Genomic DNA, 19231 nt, shown 5'->3' with positions numbered 1-19231 from the left:
CCGCAGGGGGAGGGCGGTGTGCGCGGGCCAGGTGGCGGTGAGTTCCCGCGCCTCGGTCCCTCGCCCCGCCGCGCAGCGAGGATGCTCCAGGAGGGCGGAGGTGGTGCCGGGACTGGGCGTGGGGCGGTAGTGCCGGGGAGGGCGAGCTAATGGAAGAGGGTGGGGGCAGTTGCTGGTATCTCCGTGTCGGCGCTGCCGCCCGCCTCTCCCGGCGCGGCCCCGCTCCTTCGCCCGCCCCTCGCCGCCCGCCCGCCCGCGAGGAGCGGCTCCAGCGGCGCCGGGGCCGGGCCGGGGCAGCGGCGCCGAAAGTTTCGCGGTGCGGGGCTGGGCCATGGGCTTCGACACGTCGCGGTTCGCGGGGCCGGTGGCGGCGGAGCTGCAGTGCGGGCTGTGCAGGCGGGTGCTGGAGGAGCCGCTGTCCACGCCGTGCGGGCACGTCTTCTGCGCCGGCTGCCTGCTGCCCTGGGCGGCGCGGCGCCGCCGCTGCCCGCTGCGCTGCCGACCGCTGGCGGCCGCCGAGCTGCGGCCCGTCCTGCCCCTCCGCAGCCTAGTCCAGAAGCTGGAGGTCAAGTGCGATTACAGCCCGCGGGGCTGCGGCCGCACCGTGCGGCTGCGGGAGCTGCCCGCCCACCTCGCGGCGTGTCGCTACGGGCCGCCCGGCCCCGCCGAGCCGCAGCCCCCGGCCGGGCACCCCCCCGGCCGCTCGGGGGGCAGCGCGGCGGGGCAGCTGCGGGGCGGCGACGCCCCGAAGCCGGGTCCCGAGCTGAAGAGGGAGGCCCTGCGCTGGAGCAGGAGGGAGAAGTCGCTGCTGGCGCAGCTGTCGGCGCTGCAGAGCGAGGTGCAGCTGACGGCGCGTCGGTACCAGGCGAAGTTCGGGCAGTACATGAGCCACATCAGCAGCATCACCAGGGACCTGGCAGGCAGCCAGCCTGGCAAGGTGAGTGCTGCGGCGGGGGTCGGCGGGGCACCGCGCACCGGCCTCCGCTCTCTAGCTGTGCTCCCCTCGAACCTGCTTTCTCGGTGTCCGGCTTGTGAGCGACCGGCCCGAGTGATGGTGCGGGCGGTGTCCCCTGGGGCTGGCAGTCACCACCACGGCACTCCGTGCCGGGACCCAGCCCGATCCCTCTGCACATCTCCCGGGCGGTGAGAGCCGCCCCTTCTCGTCCCTCGCCGCCTTCGGGGAGATGGAGCCGCCAGCCCCCACCGGGGATACGCTTCTTGTCGGTCCCTTTTCCGACACCCTGCAGTAGCCGAAACCTTGAACTGTGGCGAGCCCAGCAGTGCCTGGCAGCTGCAGTGACGGAGCGCTTGCCCGGCCAGGGAGGATGGGGAGCGGGCGGGAGGGGAGAGGGCTTCGCTCCTGAGCTGGCAGACGGGTCCCGGTTCCGACGGAACTTTGGAAACGATGGTGAAAGGACAGCAAAGCCTCTGCCGTATGGCAGAATAGAGTGACGCCGTTGAAAGCAGAGGTCGGGAGCAGTGCTGCGCTCTCAGGTCTGAGGGCACTGATTAAAGACCGACTCGGCTCCTCTGGGTGAAACAAACCATCCAAGAGTACCACTGGGCTGGCATCACTCGCTGTGATGGAGCTGGTTGGTTTTAAGTGTTAACTCCTGGCTGGAAGCTCACACTGCAGGCTCAGGCAATGATGGTTGCAGCTGCGGCGAGGAGTGTTTTAATACAAAGAGTTTTACCCAAATCTTCACGGACTCTGAGAAACAAAATCTCAGTAGAAAGAAGCCAAATTCACGCCTGAAGCAATGTAGTGTGCTAGGCGTCTGACTGCCATATGGGAAACGGGAAAGAGACATTGTTTGCAGGACACCAGTATGCCTAGGAACACAGGTCTCACAGGTCTTCGTGGCACTGGAAAACTTTTTGTTTGAAGACATGAATATTTATTTATTTGTTTTTAGTGTATTTTGGCTAGCTAATCCGTGAGGTTTAGGTTGGCAGATTTGAGAGGTGTGCTCATACATTTGCTTCATCTCTTGGCAGGTGGGATAAGGTCATGTGAAGTGGAGCAGCAGTGACTGTTAAGGAGTGTGGAGTGAGCAAGGAAAGTGGTGGCTGAAGAAGGGAGGGACAGATGACTGTACTTTCAGTAAGGAGATGGCAGGTTTAGGAATAGGCGTGGAGCATCGCTCCTCCTGGGCAGCGAAGGAGCATCCGCTGTTTCTGAGCGCTACCAGGAGGTGTCGCTGTCGGTACTGTCGCTCGGGCATTTCTCACCGCTCAGAGCAGGGGAGTGAATAAAAAGGAGTTGGGGAGGAAAACTATCAACAAAGTAAACAGAGACTTCATTAAAATCAAATGTATCATGCGGCAATAAAATACGTCTTTGTCATAGTTAATTAAATATGGGCTTCAGCATAACATAAGGTAACTAAAGTCTTCAAATATTAAGAAAATTATTTACCTGGTCCATTGAAAGAAAAGGTTTCTCTTTTTAATTTTTAACTTTGACTCCGTTTGTTTTTTCGAGTGTTTTCTTTACATTTTAAACCTTTTTCAGAAAAAAAGTACATTTTACAAATGTGGTTTTGGATGCTTGCTTTTTGGAGAGAAGTCGAAGTTTGGGATGAAGAGGTAGTTTTCATTTTCTGTGTGTATCTTCCATGAAAGTTGCTATGAAATGTGTACTGATAAGGCTTTGGGGTCTGAAAATTATTATGTTGTGTATTTTAATCTCTATGTTTAAAGTTTGAAATGCTGACACACACAGGAATTTTGTATTTATGGAAACTTCCAGCCATTTGGAGCTCTGACTTTTTTCAGTGGTGCTGAGTATTCCTCGCACCAAAACCCTGCACTTTTTTTTCTGTTCAGCTGAAGATAATCTGAAGATGATTGAAGGTAATCAGGTGTTTCCTGTTAACTTTTTGGTGACACGTGACTTTTTCCTTTTTTCTTTTTTTTTTTTTCCTTTCCAGGGCCAAGTCTTTTCAGCCTGATTTTCATTTAAGCCTTATCTTATATATTCTCCAGCTAAAAAATCTTTCGTACATTAGTGCTCCCATTTAAGAACTTCTTTATGAGAATGTGTTCTTTAACAATATTTCACTTCTTCCTTCTTAGGGAGGTGAACCCAAGCCATTAATGATCATGCTACACAGAGAAAATGATACTTTGGGATTCAATATTATAGGAGGACGACCCAATCAGGTAATGACAAAAGTAACTGTAGGTGATTTTGACCATACTTTCTTTTATTATATACACTGTGAGAAATTACAGTTACTTTTGATGACTGTAAGTATGGAATCAGCTCCATAGATAGAAGAACTGTATCTTATCAGGTGTAGTTGGTGTCATTTTTTGGAAGACATATTCTCATGAGAATTGGATTATTCTTATTTTCAGGAATGGTGTTGGCAGTATTTTTGCTCTAAAACTTTGGATTATCTACACTCGGTTCCCATGTCAGTAATATGTATTCATGCAAACTGTTCAATGGAAATCTCTGGGACTACTTATAAGAGTCATTGTTGAAGGATTAGGCCATTGGAATTTTGTAAAACAGCTTGCCTTTTTTTTTTTTCCCCGTTTAAAGAAGAGAAGAAAATTTGTTTGTGTAACTCAGATAGTTTGAGCACATGTCCTGCTTTGGCATGCCCGCTTTCAGTTTTTCTATATGAATTGAAACAGTTTTGATTGATGCTGTATCTTAAATCAATCCAATCTCATCAGCTGAGGTTTAAAAAGTTCACTGCAAACCATAGAATATGTATAAGGATCACTAACCCCCACCTAGAAGATGCACATGAATATGCTAGTTGTTTTTTTTTTCATCTTTTCAAAAGCATTAATCAGGACTATCATTGCATATGAAGGGTAAAGAAACCTGTTAAACTGGAAAATTAATAGTTGATTAAAAAGGCTTGATAATAATTATGTACTGATCAGGTTCTTGTTAAGTGGGAGAATTGTAGCCTACAGCTATTATTGAGAAGTGGAGTGGCACCTTGTATATTAGTTGGATAATCTTTTGCTCTAAAGCTATATTTAGTGGTGCCAAAGAGTCTGTTCCCATTAACCAAAGTCCACTGTTGAACTACTGTTCCCTGTGGGTAAATATGAAGACCAGCACTTATCCGATGTTGGTGCTGTAAGTCCAAAGCAAGAGTTCCTTAGATTTTCCAGAGGAAGGTTGAGACCACAAGTGACTACAAGTTAAAATGCACATGCTTTGATTATATTCATATTTTGAGTATACCAGTAATAAAATCCAGACAATCTTTAGATTGGATTGCACTGTGACTTCTGTTATTTACATCTGTAGGAAAACTTCAGGGAAATGGGAGCATGTGTTCACTTTACTTGGAATGGCAACTGAGCTGCTTTAAAGTATTTAGATGTTTACAGTGCATACTGCAACAGTTTTATATATTGCAAAATGTCAGGCTTTTTGAATTCATATTCTGGAAGTTTAAGGAGTAAATGATAAATATATAAAGGTTCATAGCACTGTTTGTTGAGGGACCTGCTGACTGGAGAGAAGGAAATGGTCATGGATTTCCATTAAAAGAAGTTGGTTGGGTTGTTAGGCAGGGCTGGGTCTCAGGTGTTTTTGAGTCTTTGAATTTCAATTTGGAAATTCTTTTGTGTTTTGTACTTATTTTGATAAATGTGAATACCACAGGTGTTTGATTGGCATTTCCCAGTTAGCAGTATAAGATCTCAGTGTATCTGGAGCCAAAGGATAGGACAGGAAAAAAAGGCTTGAGTTGACTCAGAATATTGAAAATACAAAATTCTGCTCAAAAACTTAAATACTGGAACAGGAGTTGTTTAATAACAAGACAGAAAGAGTTCATGAAGGTGCTCTGTACATTCAAGGGAAAAGTGCTTTTGGGTGAAGCATTGGCTCTTGCAGCAGAAGAGCAGAACAGTCATGTCTTTATATTAGTCACCTATATGGGGATGTGTTCCTTCACCACATGTTGTGTTTTATAAGTACAATGCAGGTTTTTTCCCATTGGAAATCATGTAACTTTTAGTGACTTGGGGAATGTACATACATACTTTCTGTTGGCTGTGTTTCATTTCAGTCCATAATAAGCTTCCCCACTGTTTACCCTCTACCTAAAGGGAGGAGGAGAGGAAAGGAACAATTCATCACAGGTCTGTCTTTTAGTTTGTCAGAAAGGGACTCGCTTCACATAAGTCTGTTTCTGGGAGGTGATTGATTATTCTAAGGGAGCAAAGCTGCTTTGCTGGGCCCCAGCTCTGTCCAGCTGGAAGGACTGTTTCCTCTGAGGACACCATGTCAAAGCCAGGCTGGAGGGAGGTGTGTGCTGTGGGCACATCTGCTGCACAGCCTATAGGCTCTGTGGCATGGTGCTGGAGCTCAGTATGCCTTGTGCTGTGTTTGCCTATCAGTAGTGGTGGGTACCAGCACATACAACCAATGGGAACTACAAGCCATTCTGAAATACCCTTTTTTCTTAACAGGTCATAAATTGCTCTTGAAAAAGCCAGTGAAATTCTGATGAAAAGAAATACAATGGGTGTGGGTGAAGGTGCTATAATCTAGCTTTTTGTTTTCTTAAGTTGAAAACAAACCGTGTCCCTCCTGAATTTTCATTAATGGCTATTATGCTTCTTTTGTCAGAGCTTCATTTCTCACTACTTAGATGGGAAGTCAGTGGAGATTTGCTTATTCATCATTTCAAAATATTATGAGAACTGTTAATATGTTTCCCTTTTGCTTCTGACCTGACACCTATGAGTCACTGTGACAAAGGGGGAAAAAAAGGAGTTTATGAAGTCAGTCTTGACTAATGTTGTATTGAACAAATATTTATTGGCCTGAAATCTACCTGAGTTGAGTCTCCATAGGACTGTTGCCACAGAGTGTAAAGTATCTATTAAAATATTTTCCCCATGAGTGTATAGGACCTAGACCTTATAACCTGTGCACATATGAACTGTGCTGTTGGTTAGGGATTCACCAGTCACAGAAAGAAAATAAGCATCATATAAACTCCTGTCTAAAGCATAAATTAACTGGAAAAAGATACCTTCATTTATTGCTTTCTAGGTTATTATTTTTATAAACACTTTAAAAAAAACTTAAGTAGGCATTTTTTTCTTCATTAATAACTATTTAAAATTACTTTTAACTATCATTTGGTGGAATAAACTAATTTCAGCGTGTACAACATCAGTTATTGTTGCAACTGTGGTAGATAACTTGTCCTTTTTAAATTTGATCTTATATGAGTTGTACTTTGGTGATGTCTAGAGATCAACTGGAAATGGGTTCTCTTTTTGTCCATATCTGATCTGTATGGATTTCATAGTTGAGCAAGTTCTCAATCTCCCATGTGAATAGGATTTATGAGGTTAACTAGTTCCAACCAAATCCTATCACTGTTACATGCCAGCTAACTAATGTAATTTTCTTCCTTGGAGCTTTATTTTCAAATGCAGTAAGGAAGTTTGTAAGCAACAGTACAGCAGGAGCCCTATCCCTCCTGAGAGAAACACTTGTGCCTCTGTTTTGATGAGTTTCTTCCCCTGTGCATTTATGTGCTAGACAGTGGCTGCTGCGAAGTTTGAGGTTTGCTTTAAGTATTTTAGCTGAGATCATATTACCACTGCACCCTGTGTCTCATTTAGACTAAAATAACCGGAAGTAAATGGGTAATCTTATAAAAATTGCTGGAATAGTTCATTAATTCTGTCCTGTTGATTAATGACTGCTTTGTGTTAAGCAAGTTGAAAAAAAAATCCCAAGAAGCTTAATCCTTTGCTGGAAAAGTGAGGTGGATTTATGTTTTTCGTTGTTGCTGATTCTAGTACCATCTCATTTCTTGCACTAATGTGGCCCTTTTTGCAACTTCCCTATTGCCTGGTACAGAAAAATCGGGGAGAATCTGCTGAGGGAATTTATGTGTCAAAGATTTTGGAAAATGGACCTGCAGACAAAGCAGAAGGCTTGCAAATTCATGACAAGATTATTGAGGTAAGAAAAAACCCCCACACCAGTGGATTAGTCTGTCATATTATCAGATTAATAAAGGATTTGATGGTTTTTACACTAAGTATGTTGTAATTTTCCTCTTTGGCTGTGTCTGAGCATGATTCTTGTACACTGAACTGCTTGAAAATTTCTTAGAATTGAAGACACAAGATAGATTTTTTTTTTTCCAACAAGAAATAAATTTATTTTTATTGGTGTTGGGATTAGGCTGATCTAAGCAAAACAAAAGGTGTTGACACTTAAACAGGCATTTTGAATTTCTTTTCATTAAGTTGAGAAAGAAGGCAAGCAAATGACTGCAAATTCACAGGTTTAGTGAAACTGATTTTGTCCTGTGTAAGGAGTATTACTGTCGTGACTCTGGGACATGGCATAGAAGCTATGCTGGTGAGCATTGCTTTGAAACTTCTTAAGGAATTAGAGGAAGTACTTTCTGCTGTATGATCAGGAGATCATCTATTGTTCTCACCAAGGCAAATATATCTCATTCATGGTCATGTAATCTGCTAGCATGGAAAATTTATTTTCTTCCTGCATTTTATGCAGGTTTTCCCATAAAGTAACTATAAACAATTTAAAAAAAAAAATCAGTAACTCAGAAGAATAGGTTGCTGTCTAGCCTACACGTGTAACTGTAATTAGCACTGTAAGAAGACTCAAGGGAGCAGTTTCAAACAGTGACTGAAACAGGCTCCTTAGGATGCTGTCAAAATGGCATTTCACATTACAGCTCTAATGCCACTCTGAGTGACAGCACATACCAGTGCTGCTTGGTTTGTTTAGGCTACATCATTCCAGCCTTGGGAGTTTAGGGGAGGCTTAGAAGTATGGTGTGAACTTGCTAGTTGAATGGGTGTTTGAAAAAAGACACATGAAACAAGTGGGTTGCAAGACAAACGCAGAGAGCTGCTGCTCCTTTCGTGTGTTATGTAGCTGTTAAGGATTAGAAAGATAAGCTAAGACTGTTTGAATGCTGGCATTATGCTAAATGCTGGGAACCTAGAGCAGTGTGTGAAACCAAGTTAATATGTTTTCTTGGAAAAATAAAGCTTATGCTCTTAGCTGGAAGATACATGCATCTCTAGCAGAAACCAAGTGGTCTGAGCAGAACTGAACTTGCAGCATAACTTATCTCCCCAAGATATTCCAAAGTTTTCACATCCGATTTTTTTTTTTTTTTGTGACAGCAACCTTATGCTGATAAAATCTATTTTCTTCTGACATTACTATTTCACTTAGCACATTAATTTGTTTTTTTTTATAGACTGATCAGCTATATAGTTTCATGCATTTGCTCAACACTTCCTCCCTTCTTTTATTGTGCTTTTATAGTGCTTTGATTTTTAAGATGAAGTTGAGTGGTTTTGGAGAAAGGAAGAATAAAGTCACAAACCAGCATTTATTAAACGTAAGGTCATTTCTCAAAATGCCACCGTAACTGATTCTTGATTTTTATCTGTTGAAAAATTCTGGCTGGATAAAACCATGCTGAAACAGATTTCAGTCCTATGTGAAACTATAGGTCCAATCTAGTATAAGTATTCATAGAGATCTGAATTGGAGCACCCTTTTTGCTGTATTAATATGCAACAGCTTTGTATATAATGTTTTGTATTCAGGAATATGAGTTTTTGCTGAGAAATTGATAGGAAGTGGGACATTATTATTGCTTGCTTTTCACTTATTGGTGATCTGATCTAATGGGTGTTATTTTATGAGACCATTCTTCAATAATCAAGAGCAGAAGAAAGTGATGTTCGAAGAGCCTTTAATAGCTTAAGTCATTTGCTTGAGAGTGTGATGGCCAGGGTGTTTTTAGCAATGCGTATCTTATGGAATAATGAACAGAACTATCCCATTAAATCAGTAACAAATCTCACCTCAAGGCATGTTGCTAAATAAAGAAGGTAATTTGTTTCAGTGGTTTATCACATGTTTAACAATTATTAACTGCATGTGGTTGACTACAGTGAGTTGTGCACATTTCAGATGACCATCTCGTGGGTAACCTAGTGCAGCAAATAGATTTCACAGCCATATGGCATTGGCAGCTGGAATTGTGAGCCAAGGCTGGCAGACATAAGTAGTGTTGCCTTTTACGTTATATATGTCATTATCTATGGCAGCAACATCGCCAAATAATTGTTACAGTATTTTGAAGGGTGTCAAGAGAAATCAGATTTCTTTCTTAAAGGTATTTATTCTAAGTGTAAAAATGCCACACAAATGACTTGAGTTGCTGGAGGGTTTTGAGATCAATGTGTCCAGGCCATAGAGCCTCTGACACTTTCATTTGAAAAAGATTGGTGTTTATTTGGGCTTTACTCTCAGGTGAGCATATTTTGTGCTTGAGGACCTGAAAACTGAAACAAATCCCTTTGAGTTGGCAAGATGGTGGTAGGTGAGGGTGACAGGGTAAGGTGAAGGGTGACAGCTCCGGTTACCCTGTGCCAAGGGGCTGCAGTTCTTCATAGGGGATGGTCACAGGACCCTTGCTGATAATTTTCACTGTTCTGCTGAAGAATAGATTTCAGGCACAGCATTACCCTCTTTATTCAAAGTGAACTCCTCTGTGGAAAAAATTACTTGTTTATGCAGTGTAAAGCTACCCTGGGATAGCAATGTGCGCAAACAACATTTTGGTGATATGTACTTCCAGGAATCCTATTACAACCCCCAAATGATCGTTATTTGCTCATCATGAGAAACCCTTCCTCATGAATTACTTCTATGTCACAGATTCCTTGAGATGTCATGGTCTTCTGCTGCATTCAGAAGCTTTTGTCCAAAAATCTAACTTCCTAAACTGACACAGTGCATCACATGTTCCAGGACTAAACACTGTTCACATGCTATAAAAAGCATCTCATAAAACTAGATGCAGCACTGATTATCTGTGACTCCCAGTGTGAAAGCCTTGGATATGAGCAGTGGTATAAACCTACCAGACCTCTAACTTTTGGATCTCTGTCTTCTTCCTTTCAACCCTGCCTATGAATCCTCTTCAGGAGGAGAAAAGCAGCAAGCCATGCACAGGACTGTCTATTAGTCTATGCTAGTCTGAAATATTCTCTTTGCTGCTGGGAGAAAATACAAAGTATGTTTAGAATCATCATGGCTAGGCTTTGCGAACGAAGATCAAGGAAAGCTCCATCCACATTTATTACAGGCATGCTGGTGGCTAATGAGACCAATACAAGATAGACATGTCCGATTGCAAAAGGCACAGCAGAAAGACTCCTTAGGTGGTATATTCCACAAGACACGGTTCTTTCTGCATTGTCTTTTCTCCTCGAGAGTGATCCTGTGTGTGTTCTCAAAGAAGACAGCAGCGTTATAGATGGTGTGTCTCCAGGCCTCCCGATTGGAGGCCAGAGTAGACCAGTTATGTTGATCAATATGACCAAGGCTGAGATGTTGTTTCAGGGAGTCCTTGTATCTTTTCTTTGGGGCTCCTCTCTTGCGGCAGCCGGTGGCAAGTTCACCATAAAGCAAGATCTTGGGGAGGTGGGGGTCCTTCATCCTGGAGATGTGCCCTGCCCATCGCAGTTGTGTTCTCAGCAACATGGCCTCAATGCTTGTGACTGCTGCTTGTTCTAGAACAGATGTATTGATCACATAATCTGACCAGTGGATGTTTCGGATTGTACGGAAGCAGCGTTGATGGAAGTGTTCTGGGAGATGCAGGCGGTGGCGGTAAATGACCCATGATTCAGACCCATATAAGAGAGTAGACAGCACTATGGCTCTGTAAACACTGATCTTTGTACTTTTCTTCAAGTGTTTATTTTGCCAGACTCTTTTATGGAGTTTTCTGTAAGCACTATATGCCTTTGCTAACCTGTTGTCTATCTCCCCGTTAGTCTTACCATCGGAGGAGATGAGGCTACCTAGGTAATTAAACTGCTGGACTGATTTGAGCTCTGATTGGCCAATGGTGATGTGGGGATGATGGGGGACTTCCTGAAGTGCAGGTTTAAAGTAGTTCACAGTTATATGGTTCAGCATCATTTCATCTCCCTCTCTGCATGCTAATCTTTCCTACTGCGTAAGTTCACTGCTCATTGTGGTCATGCTAATTGCCTCCTCAAGGCAACATAAAACAGCTATGATCCTTGGCAGTATTACTGATACACAGAAGTGTTTTACCTGCTGCTATTTTTCATCCATAGTTATAGTTCTGAACAGTTAACACTGGAAGTAGCCCTTTTCATATGGAGGAAAACTTGACCCTCAATTTGCAGTCAGTTCAACTTCACATAAGTATGGCACCATATTGGCCAGAGCTCCAAAGCACAGTAGTTAGTACCTAGTTAACAAGTCATTCAGAACTATTTCTTTATACTTGTTTTGAGTTGCTTTTTCTTTGTATGATATTAAATTTTACGGAAATTGGTGTGTCATCTCCTCTACTTTGGAACCCAACGTTACAAAAAAACCAAAGAACAGTGACTGATTTTCTTGTGTCCTTTTCCATTCTATAAGTCGCACCGTCTTACAAAATACTGTTGAATTACTGAAGTGGGATATGCTGATTTTACTTTTTCACTTCGGTGTTGTACAGAAAATACATGACTAGGACTGAATTTGCAGTCCAGATGGAATTTCTGATTTATTGATTTTTTTTTTTCCTTAAAAAGTGCAATATTTCATCAATTTGAGGGAAAAGAGCAACTGGTAATTCCCACTGACAAAGTAGGTTTGGAAAAACCTTGTGTGCAAATAAAAAGGACTCAGGCTGAAGACAAAATATTCGTATGTGGAACTGTAAGTACATCATTGTCTGGGAGGCTCAAGTGTTTTTCTGTTCTTTGCACTGCAAGGAAAAGACTTCTGTTCTTTTACTCAAGTGAAATGCCCTGCTGCATTTGAGGCAGTTGATTCTAATTAATTTGATGGCTAGAAGCATGGATGATGGAGAAGGGAAAGGAAAACATTTTTATTCTAGGATCTTTGTCTTTGAAAAATGAGATGCATGCATATATATATCATGACTATGTATATTTTGTTTATGCAGCCTGAGCTCCATAAGTAGATAATAAATAAGACTTCATCCCTTATTCCATGCTTCCCTTTGTTCTTTTCACTTTTTTTTTGAGAGTACTTGCACAATGGCTTTCAAGCCCATGTCAGCAAAGCCAGTTTCAATAAAGATGAAGTCTTGAGGCTTTTCCTGGCAGAATAACTTACATCTGCTAAGTGCTTACACAGAAACTTTTTTAACTATTGCCAGAGTGCTGACTGTGCTGTGTGTCAGCCTTGTGGTGTTTTATCTCTCGCATGTTTCTGTCATTACACTCACTATCCTGCTCAAGCAAAATCTTTGATACTAGTCATGTTTGTTTGGCTAAGAATCTCCACTGTCAGATTATGTCTGTAGAAGTAGTGAGTTTTAAAATGTCTTGCTGGGATCAGAGCTAGAAGATTTGGGATGACTTTGAACCAAAGCTGCACCAGATGTGTCCAGTAAGATCTGTGTGGTAGCTAAGAAAACTTAATATAGCTAATTTTAGTGGTGTGAATTTCAGTGTATCTAAATATGCACAAATTAGCCTTAGCTGTATTCTTTAAATCTGTAATAAATTCATAATGTTATGTTGCAGATAATCAGTTGTGGCACCTGCAATCATTAGATAACTCGTAATTACTCTGAAAGATCCCTGGCATAATAAATTAACTATGCCATAGTCTTAGAAATGTCTGTAACACCTTTTCACTTTTCCCTCACTTGTTGTGATGTAGGTTTTTGAGCACCTGAAGTCTTTCATATGTCCAAAGAAAATTTTTAAGATCAGGTGAGACCAGGTCTATGCATAACTTTAGTTGAATAGGAGCTACTACCCCCAGCGACCTTTTTTACTTAACAAAAAGTCTTCTGCCCTGCCCAGGTGGTCTCTGCCCTGTAGAGACCAAAGCATTGAGCTTACTTATCCAGGTAGTTGCCCTTGTTACTAAGGTAGAGGCTCTCCTCTGTTAGACCAGCATCTGCTTATCCTCCTCAAATGGACCTTGGTGCCAGCAGGTGTATTGAGAGTCAGGATTATCCAGTGATAATCTGTGGTGAAACAGACACTAGTTCCAGGGAGCTGTATCTGGAATACTGGTCATGCCCTTTTCCAGGTAAGTGCTTGTGACAACACATTAGAATTTCCCTCTTTCTTGCACAGTCTTGGGTCTTATATGACATTTCCTTTAGCCATACTTGCATTTCTGACTTCATAATGCCTTGATTTTGAGAGAGGAGGTAGCAAATGCTGTTAACCAGGATATCTTCTAGCTAGGACACTTCCCTAGATATGAAAGATGGGGTTCCCTGACTGAATAAACACCAGTAGTAGCAGTTGTCCTCCTCTTCCTGACCTTTATTCTAGCTTATCTAAAAGGTGTTTACTGCTGCTAGTGCCCACATTGGCCATGCAGGCTGGATCTCACCTAGGTGAAGGAACTCGATGTTCCTTCAGTCTGTCTGAAGGTACTGTCTGTTTTAGAAGTTGACATCTCACTGTAGTTATCCTGTGATGCCTGAATTTTGTACTTCATTGCTTGAGTTCACAGATATCAGTAGCCTGAATTTGACTGGACTTGCTATAGGTCTTTAGAGTGCCTGAGTTCCTCTCTATTCACTGAACAGAAATGTAAATGTTATGTTAAAAAACAGGTTAGTTCCTTCCAAAAAGCACTTAAAATTCCAGCGATTCGCTGTCTGTATTTTTAAAAGAAAACACGAGACTTGTTTTTATGTGATCTAAAATTTCTGGGGTTTTTTTGTGGTATGTTAGAGGATGTACTTCTGAGATAATTACACTTCCATATATAATGTTTTCTTGCAAATCTTACTAAGACTTCACAAAATACTTTCTGTCCTGAAGAACAGGAAGAACTAAAACAAAGTTATATGTAAGTGCTGAAGTGGGTGTTAATAGGGTAATAGCGAATAATGACTTAAGGTTTTGTGATCAGAAAACTCAGTATTTGATCCCTTAGTTGACTAAATGGAGTGTTAATGTTCGTAAACAGGCAAAATATTACTTTGATACTTGCGAAATGCAGCATCATGAAAAAAATTCCAAAATGCCTTGGCTTCTAGGGGGTGTTTTTTTTAATCTGAGATATAAACTGAGAACTTTCTGTCTGCTGAGAACTTGCTGTGAATGCAACTCTAGAGAGGCACAAGCTTATAGGAGTGTTTCCCATCTGTGTTCATTTGGGCTTGTTCTCACAGACAAACCAGGCACGTGTGCAAGTATAATGGTGTGTTGTTTTTGTGGAAGTATGTGTGCTCACAGTGTTTTTATCTAAAAAAGGGCAGAAATGCCAAACATGTGGTTGGAATATGACAGTAGCTGGAAGGGGAAATAAGGCAGATGAGGCAGAAGGAGCAGTGTGTAAGCATTTCTGAAATGTGACCCAGCATGAAAGGAGTCAAGAGAGCATGTGAAGTGGAAGTGGTGAAAATCATCTTTTACAATGGGTTTTTATGCTACTTCTACCATGCTGGATCTTTGTCTAGGTGGCTTAGCTTAAGCATGATAGAAGAGGCTTCAAGATCTTGCATGAGCATGAATGTGCATAATCCCTCTCCCCAACAAGATATTTCTGTTTTGCTCTGATTATGGGGGATCTCTACAACAGATGGATCACTGTAGGAGCAGAAGGGGAAGAGTGAATTAGAGTATGCAAGGAAAAAGAAAAACAGGGGAACTTTACAATTAAAGAGTACAAAGCACCAACCTTAGGTTTCTGCAGAAGTGCTGTCCAGTGCTTGCTCATAAACAGGAAGTGTGGGAGAAATGGAGGGGATGTAGGAATAGGGGTCACTGAATTGTGAAATGGGATCAACTGTACGCACTGCCATGAACTCTGATAGCTAAATAAGGAGGAACAGTAGTGGAGCAGAACTGTGATAACTGTACTGTATATGCAGAACTGGGCAGTGGCCAAATTGACAACTCAGCAGTGCTGTAGGTAGAAAGGATTTTGGTTATCCTATGGAACAGTTGACTAATGTAAAGACCTGCAAGATCCCATAATGAGTGTTGCTTCCATGGGACACAGATCCCTAGGCACCATGTGAAGGCCTGCTCACACCATCTCCTTTTATAAAGCGTCTGTTCTCACCCTAAAGTATAATTTGTTGGAAATTTGGCAAGTTGAAACTCAGTATCTTCCTCTATGCCCTGTTTGAGCTTGACTTTGCTGTAAGTCATCTTTCTCTTCCTTTCCATGAGGTTTTTGTTGTTTTGGGTGGGTTTTTTTAAACTTTAAGGTAAACTTTGCAAAACAACAGGACTTTAGCATGCTTCCACCTTGCCCAGCAGTGGGAGCAATGCAGTTTTATGTGTAGTTTTATAGTAGTAGGCTTGGAGGAAATTTTTTTTCATATGATGGTTTAGAGGCGTTCATAAGCACTTTCAGGAATGCATTAAACAACTTGACTAACATCTGTCAGATGCTGCTGCTTTCATCCCTTTCCCAGGAAGAGAAGGTGCTAATGCAGGGGAGTGTTTTGTTTAGGAATTTTTCAAATGATTACATGCACACATATTTACATGTCGGTGTCTGTTTATGTTAGGGAAGACAAGGTCATAGAAGTGTATCTTTGTTACTGCAGGTGGCAAGGTTTTTTGGTGAAAACTCTTGCTCTTTGGTCTTTCCTCTGGGCATGATCTACAGGCAGCCTCGAAGAAAGTGCTTTCTCATCCACTGACAAACCAAGTCTCCTTGACAACTGGGCTGTAGGTGTGATTGTGTACCATTGCCTTGGGCTTGCCCTAAGTCTATCTTATTGTTGTAGTGGACTTCATGGTTGCTATGGAGCTCGAGTACCCTAGCCTGGTGAACTAGAAGGTTTGACAGGAAGGAAGACATTTTCCAATTACTTTCCTTAACCTTGTCAGTTATGTGAGGAATAGAAGCTTCAGAGAGCACTTTAGGATATATCAGGGAGAGCTAACCCTTTGAGGCCCATATGAAGGAGACTAGTGGGAATAATTGATGGTAGGCCCAGCTATGAAAAGCTCTGGTAAATTCTGAGACCATGCTGAGTTTGTGGCTTAGAACTGAAGGCTGTGCAAGAAGCTGTGCCTCCCATGGCACATGCTTCTGGCACCCCAGAAGCTCTTGGCACTTTCAGAAAGTGAAAAGAGCCTTGTTCAGCCTTTCATGAAGGTTATTCTTTATTGTGGTTGAGACAACTTCACAGTTAGAGGAGATGACAGCTTACATGTGTTGTGTGAATGCAGTGTTTTATCTTAAGGGACCAAACTGATTGTTGCAATCCAAGGATATGGGCTCCAAGAGCTTTGATTTCTTCTACCTTTTTTCTTAATCAGCTAATTATATTTGTAAGGAGTAGCTCATCACTGTTCTCTATAATTGGAGGCTGAATAAAAAAAGCCATTACTGCCTGCCAATGCAGAAACACCAAAACGAGGTAATTATTCAAGGCTTCACTTAAAAATTTAATAATCCACTTTTTAAGAAGCTGTAACAATATGTTGAACAGGAGAATGCTCCTCTTTATAACTTTTGAATAGCAGTAATAAGAAGTGTGTACAGCACTGTACTTTCCAAATGCTTTGAAAATTGAAGTGCTAATGTTAAAAAAAAGGAGCTCTTATTTGGGACCTTCTCTCCAAAATGCAAAATTCTGCAGCATTTAAAACCATACTGTAATGGAAAATCTGATTTTCAAATTGGCAAGAACAGATGTGCTCTCTTCAAACCACCATCAAACACTATGATAAGTAAAATCAAATATACTAAGCAAAGTACATATGTAGACAGACATTTTAGTAAATATATGCCTTGTTTGAAATTGCAAATCTAATGTAATTTTACAACTTTGTGTGTAGACACAACTTGACTGAATCACTGCTGCCACAGGAAAGGAGCACAGAATTACTCAACACTGTTTCTTGGCTGCTATTTTATTTACATAGTAAACTTATATATGTTATTTACAGGACACGATTTACATATTTTTTTCTTTGAGAAAAATATTTGTCTTTCAAGTAGCAAGACTGGGAAATAGGAAGGAGGAGGGAGAAATTAAAGGAAAAAAATTAATTCAGAATTGTTGACATTCTGCTGGTTTCTACTTGGTTTTTAAGTATGGAAACCTGTATTCTAAATCCTATCAAATGATTTAGCATCTTTAAAATTGGGTAAATTATGAATCTGTGTGTCTAGAAGTAGTCACCTATTGTGGGAGTTCTGAAGTGGGTTGGTATAGAATATGAGTTATTTTCCTTTCGTGTGTCTTTTCTTCACCATTTGGAGCATCCAGCGTTTTAGGCGCCCCATGACTCAGAGCTTGCCTGTTTCTGAGTACAGTGTTTCAGTCTTGCTTTTGTTTCTTTAAGCATGCTGATCAAGCGGGTAAATATCTGCAGTCCTTCCAGCAGCCTGCGGAAAGAAGGCATGCTATTTTAAATGGAGGGGATTTACTGTCTTGAATGAATTAAAACATCTGGATCCCTACACTTCTCTGTTACAGTCTGATTGATTTGGGTTAGTCTTTGGCACATGGCAAATATGGAGCCATATGGTCTTCATGCTGTCAGCAAGCTTTTTCAGCACATACCCCAGTCTTCACTGAATGGAAGCTGCTACTGTGACCTGAAAAATAAACGTTCCAGGAGCTTTCAGGCTGTTGTGCCCTTGAATGGATTAATTGCATTTTTTGAATGGTTCAACATCCAGCATCTGGACCAGAAAGCTGAATCCTTCACTTCCTCTGAAGTGCTCAGAGCCCCAAATCAGATGCCTCATGCTAGTGCCAGGTGTATTGCAGCACTTTCTGACTTACACTTTGTGTCCCTTGCATCTTGTTTTCTTAATGTCTCCATGAAATATCCAAGTGCTCAGCACAACTGGTTTTTAGCATGCTCTAAACCTGTGGTTAAATGGAAAACTGACTTCTGAGAAGTTTTTAAACAGAAATTTACTTTCTAGTGACCAAGGGAATGGTGTTAAAAACCATAATGCACTTGCTAGGACATCTTTTTTTTTTTTTTTTTTTTTTTTTTTTGAGTGGCAGACAGGAACATTTCCTTATGAGAATAAGTATGATATTTTCCAAAAATACAGAAATTCTTTTTTTCAACTATTCAAGATACTTTAAAACTTATTTTTAAGTAAGTCTTTTTAATGATTTCTCTATTTTTCATTTATATTTAAAAATGGAGCAGGAAGACTGTGAGGAACTAGGAGCAATATTTCTATTTTTTTAATGGAAAAAGAAACTAAGAAAGTAAAATGAACTCTACTGCTAGAATTTCTCATTAAGTAGATGTAGACCACTGTTTTCAGCCTTCTTTTCTGAATTATTTGAGTACTGTATCTTTGTACTAAGAGTGTGGGATTTTTGGTATTTTTTCCTTCCTCCCTGCTATGAAGTAATGGAAATCTAAAGAATCAGTATTTATCACTTAATCCAGAAGTTTTATCTTTTAATTAGCACAAACCATGAACAATATTTTTAAGATTAAAGAACACAATGACATTTCAGAACGCATTTCAGAGAGTGAACTGTTCAGATAGTGCTGTTAATGTCTTAGCAGAACAATTTAAAAGCAAAGTTTTCATCTGATTGCTTAAACTTGTGTCTTATGTTAGTCATAGCCCTGCAGTCTGTTGCAGCTGTTCTGCTGATGGCATTAACAAGTACTTTGGGGAGTTTTAGTACAAAATGAAGAATTGTGCATGTAAATTATTGACTTCTTGCTTTGCATTTATCCCTCTATTTTTATATCCTTTAGAACTGAAAGCCCCTCGTGCTTTCTTAACCAGAATCACTTAGTGTATAACTTCCCTGTTGTCTCAAAGTTCTTATTGTCTGGTGTTCTACTTTGAACCGTTAAAGATCTGTTCTAGAAGAAGCCTGAACTCTGTAATCCAGTTGCTAAATTTTACCTTTGATTCAGTGACTTAGAGATGAATGAGCCCTGGAGGCTAATGGAGTGGACAGAGAAATGTGTGCTGGACGACCGCAAAACAGTGGACTCCAATTATAAATTGCAAACACTACCACTGGTGTTACTTTTTTTCTGATTTTGAGTTTTCCTTGAATTCATGTATTGCACATTTTATCAACTAGTGACTAGCCAAACCATGATGAATCCATATAACCAAGTCGGAGAACAATAACAAGTAATGTTCACCAGCCTGTGCCAAGCTATCTGCCTCACATTTACTTTTCTGACTACTGATCATGTATTCAACAGTGTACAAAACCCTGTA

General features: G+C 41.3%; 1 protein-coding gene across 1 annotated transcript in view; it reads left to right on the top strand.

Annotated features, from left to right (window-relative positions):
• Window positions 1-331: 331 nt before the first annotated feature.
• Window positions 332-19231, top strand: part of PDZRN4 (PDZ domain containing ring finger 4) — a 246451-nt gene continuing 227551 nt past the window's right edge. The window contains exons 1-3 of the mRNA XM_051795426.1: window positions 332-937; window positions 3079-3165; window positions 6866-6970. Coding sequence (XP_051651386.1) covers window positions 332-937; window positions 3079-3165; window positions 6866-6970 — 798 coding nt within the window. The remainder of the gene's footprint in view (window positions 938-3078; window positions 3166-6865; window positions 6971-19231) is intronic.

The sequence above is a fragment of the Manacus candei genome, unplaced genomic scaffold (genome assembly GCF_025592945.1).
Source record: "Manacus candei isolate 608988 ecotype Guabito, Panama unplaced genomic scaffold, ASM2559294v1 h1tg000043l, whole genome shotgun sequence".
Classification (NCBI taxonomy): Eukaryota; Metazoa; Chordata; class Aves; order Passeriformes; family Pipridae; genus Manacus; species Manacus candei.
The sequence above is the reverse complement of the archived record's forward strand: the minus strand, read 5'-3'. Positions and strand labels throughout refer to the sequence as shown.